Consider the following 4,290-nt stretch of genomic DNA (forward strand, 5'->3'; position numbering starts at 1 on the left):
AGAACGAAGTGCACATTTTGCGTGTACGGTTAATCAATTCAGTATCTTGAAATTTGAGAGTTTGAAATTTACCTTTTACTGGGAGGAATTGTTAGATTTTATGCAATTTTCAGTACTCCTACATAAATTTATTATTTAATTTTATAAATTTAATAAATTGATTATATGTTTTTTGTTGTGTTGCATATTTAAAGCTAAAATTAAAAGTTAAAGTTTGAAATTAATATCGTAACTTTTTTTCTTCTTTTTTCTCATATGATTATGAATACAATAATGGCTTGAGGCATTTGTTCTTGCAATTCTTGTTTTTGACTTGATTAGCCATTTTTTGAATGTGGCCCTGTCTGCCTTTTAAGAAGAATATATTTTCTTTTGTGGAAAAATAATTTATTATTTGTAAAATCTAGTTTTTCTCATTCGGGGGTAGGAGGCATCTGCCCCGTGCCCCCCATCGCACCCAGCTAGGCATGCTCCGCCTCACCTGCAGAAGCTCATGATGTTGTCATAATCGGTAATGTGGGAATCATAGTGGGAAAATGTCTAAAACTTCTTTTGATAATTCAAGGAGACAATAAGAAATATACAAATAATATAAATGCTAAAGTTTTCAAACAGTAATATTGATGTGGAAGTGACTATAAATCTTAATCCGCAATGTGGGATCATAGTGGCATAAATGTCTAAAACTTCTTGTGATAATTCAAGGAGACAATAAGAAATATACAAATAATATAAATACTAAAGTTTTCAAACAGTAATATTGATGTGGAAATAGGGAGAGTCGTGACTATAAATCTTACATGGATAGATTATAACTATAGTCGTGACTATAAATCTTACAAGTAGAGACACATTGGATAGATTGTAACTTAGTTTGGGGACCAATATGCAGGTGAGAAGGAAGCATAGACAACCTGAAGGTTTTCAATGTACCAACCATGGCAACCTTTGAAGCCCAAGAGGAATGAGCCTTTGGGTTTGGTCCATCCAAATTGCTGGCCTTGATAAGGACCACCATAGACGGAAGAGTCATCATCAAGAATAAAAGCAAGGTTGGTGATCACTGGACGGGGAGCCATACCAGGGACAGAGCCAATTCTACCAGACATAAATTCAATGTAGTGGCTGGGCAACACATTGAGAACGTAGCTAAGATGGCTACCGGAGTCATGCTCATGAGTGCCATGATTGAGTGTCTGTGATTGCATGTTTTCACCAGAGTAAGTGACAACAAGGCAACTTACCAGACGATCACTTGAGCGCAGCTGGATGGCAGAGACCCTCTTGCGTTGTTGAAAGAATTCCTTGGGATTCTGCACATCATCAAATACTACGGGGCCGTAGTCCCCTGAAGATATTCGCGCAGATTCATGCACCTCATATTGTAAAAATGGGATGCCCTTGTCAAGCGAGCGTAGCACTAAAGGTCCCTGAAGAGGCTTGAGAGGATCGTCTAAATAAGCCTTTATCATAGAACGCACATTGCTCTCATCTTGATTGACCTCGTCCTTCACATTATTGAGCTTAGTGTCATCCTTGTAGTTACTGTCATACAAGTTGTACACCTTGTTTATTGCATCTATACTTTCCTTTAGCTCCTTCAATTTTCTCAAGGTTGTTGAGGATTCGGGGCTTGTTGCCAACAACTCTCGATTGCGTGCTATACTGTTGAACATGCTGCCTATGCCTGGAACCTGCTCATAGCCAGAAGCTGCCCAGTCTATGATTACAGGAGCTGTTAGCTCAAGGGAGGGGAATTTCAAGGCAAACTCTGTGATCTTGTTAGAAGAGGGAAATTCGGGATTGGCTATGCCGGACATTCGGTGTTCAAAAGAGATGCGCCTTTTTTGAGTGGAATTGAGTTTGTTAATATTGACCTGCATAATATAGACTAGATTCAAGAGGTAGACATATATGAAGAGAAAATACTCTCGAAACTGGCAACATAAGTTAAAGAGAAGCTAGTTTTTTCACTAAACCTCAACACTCACAAAATGTAATATCATTACCCCAAGTAATCATGTGGAAATGATGAAACTCGGGTGCACACACAAAGGCCCTATGTTTAGCATGCTTTTAGGGGTATCAAAAGAAGCCCTTATCTATTATAGCTCTTGAGGACATGAAATTCCATTTTTATTCAAAAAAATTTACTAATGTTGTTCTAAAGTATCACTTAAAGCCTATTATGAGAGTAAATTTGCCATTTTTGTGACTTGGGCAAGTGAACAAAGGGGCCACGGGCACTTTGTCACATGTGGGTGGGCAAGCAATGCACTTTTTGTCAGTTTTTCTCACTATTCATACTTTGGGCAGGGTGAACAAACGGCCCAAACTCCCCCAAAAGTTGGCCTTGAGTTGGCATGCCAACTTAGCATGCAAATGTTGGTGGGCCGATGTTGTGACAAGACATCAGCAGGCTGGTGCCGCTTTTGATTAGTCCTTTTTTTAAAGAACCTCGTCCATCCACCCCCCGTGTGTGACATGGGCCTAAGGTCAATGTGACTCCCTCAAAAGTTGGTCTAGCTATAAAGCTAGGGCTTCTCAACTTTGCGGTTTTAAGTTAAAGCCCTGATGTATGAAGCTTGGGAAGGGACACTCGTGTGTTCACACCGTGTGTGAGGGGGTCTTGCCCTTGAACACTCAAGTGAATCATCCCCCTAGAGTGGTGAAGGAATATCCCACAATGGGCTGATGACAAATCCGCCACATAAAAGCCTACTTTAGGCTACTTTATCCCTGCTCTACTAGCGCAAGAGTCCATGCGTGTGTGGGACAAAAGAAACAAGAAGTGTGTGTAAGAGAATGTGTGAGGAAAAGAGTGAGTAAGCAAGACAAAAACAAGCGGGGTGTGTATGAGAGATAGAGAAGTTTTTAACATCGTGGGAACAATCTCAAGAGACCAAGTTGATCTATTAGACGGGTCTTGAACTCAAGATCTTGTACTTTAGAGAGAAGTGGGCTAACCAAACTACCACACTTGGGTGATAGAAAGGTTAGCCCATTTTTTTTTTAAATTCCAACACATACACACTTTTGAGAGAGAAGATTTTAACGTGGTGGGAACAATCCCAAGAGACCAAATTGATCTATCCTACAGGTCTTGAACTCAAGATCTTGTACTTTAGAGAGTAGTGGGCTAACCACACTTGGGTGACAGAAAGGTTAGCCCATTTTTCTCTTTTTATTCCAAAACACACACACTTTTGAGCCCTAGTGGTGCATGAATTTTGGGTGGGTAAGAGCTTTGACTTCTCACCTGCAAGGATGCATCCACACTCACCCCGGCAAAAATGCCAGCCCCTGTGATGTCTGCGCGCAGCCCCTGCTGCTGCTCCCTCGAGTCGGAGTAGTACGAGTAGACGGCGCAGTACTCGCCGCCGAGGGTTCGGCTGGATAGGTAGCTATCGCCGTAGAGCTGCACGAACTCTCGCAACTGCGTGTCGTCAGCCGGGGCGGGCACTGAAACATCCCGCTGCACGTTGGTGACTACCTCCTTGGCTTTGGTGTGCCGGGCAAACACCACGATGAAGGTGGTGGTGGAGGAAGCGCTCAGTTTCTGGAAGAATCGTAGCTTCTCCGAGATGCTGCCCACGGGATCATAGCTCACCGACAGAGACTGCTCTACTTGCAGCGTCTGGCTAAGCTCACTTGTGGTGTAGCAGATGTCGCACTTCACGAAGCTTGTGCCTCCCGTGAGTTCTTTCTGCCCTCTCACTGCTGTATTCATCCCATGCCCATGCACTGCATTGTAGCCTTGGAACAATGCCACAGGTGTGCTCCTACGCGAGGCTGCGGACAGCTTCGCGAGGCCGGGTCCGCAGCTTTGCCGCTTGATCAATTGCTCAGTTGCCATAGTTCTCTCTCTCCCTCTCGGAAGGTGCGCAGCTAGCGCGCGCGCGCTCTCTCTCTTTCTCTCAAGGTGCGCAGCTAGCGCTCTCTCTCGGGCACCTCGCTCGCTCGCTCGCTCTCGCTCGCTCTCTCTAGCTGCATACTCCCTTTTATATTAGCTGCGTGAAAGAACTTTTACCACAAGGAATATGCCCCTCAGTGCGTCCTCAAGAAATATGCCTCTCATGCGTCCTCAAGAAATATATGCCCTTCAGTGCGTGCTCCACTTTCGAGAGAATTGTATCAATCATCTCCTCATTTTCCCCAAATCCCTTCATGTGGCCATATTAAGCTTTCACTTTTCCTTCTTCGCTTTCATGGTTTTGCACTCTGGAATTTTTTGCATCCTTATCCACAAATTTTCAATTTAAAACCGCGATAACTTTTTACGCTCAGCCG

At 43.4% G+C, this 4,290-nt stretch overlaps 1 protein-coding gene across 1 annotated transcript; it reads right to left on the reverse strand.

The window, feature by feature from the left end:
- Window positions 1–677: 677 nt before the first annotated feature.
- Window positions 678–3,977, reverse strand: LOC147624488 (uncharacterized). The gene is made up of 2 exons (XM_086819496.1): window positions 3,260–3,977; window positions 678–1,877 (listed from the first exon to the last, which is right to left on the reverse strand). The coding sequence occupies exons 1-2, from the start codon at window positions 3,854–3,856 to the stop codon at window positions 870–872; spliced, it is 1,605 nt and encodes a 534-aa protein (XP_086675622.1). The 5' UTR covers window positions 3,857–3,977; the 3' UTR covers window positions 678–869.
- Window positions 3,978–4,290: the final 313 nt, after the last annotated feature.

Source organism: Cibotium barometz, chromosome 25, assembly GCF_041138505.1.
Source record: "Cibotium barometz isolate CiBa-2024 chromosome 25, ASM4113850v1, whole genome shotgun sequence".
Lineage (NCBI taxonomy): Eukaryota > Viridiplantae > Streptophyta > Polypodiopsida > Cyatheales > Cibotiaceae > Cibotium > Cibotium barometz.

What these genes read in the sequence shown, in the direction of transcription:
- LOC147624488 (XM_086819496.1), bottom strand. Translation starts at nt 3,856, where the DNA reads ATGGCAACTGAGCAATTGATCAAGCGGCAAAGCTGCGGACCCGGCCTC. An exon ending in GTGTGGATGCATCCTTGCAG is followed by an intron (nt 1,878 to 3,259) that starts GTGAGAAGTCAA and finishes TATATTATGCAG; the next exon opens with GTCAATATTAACAAACTCAA.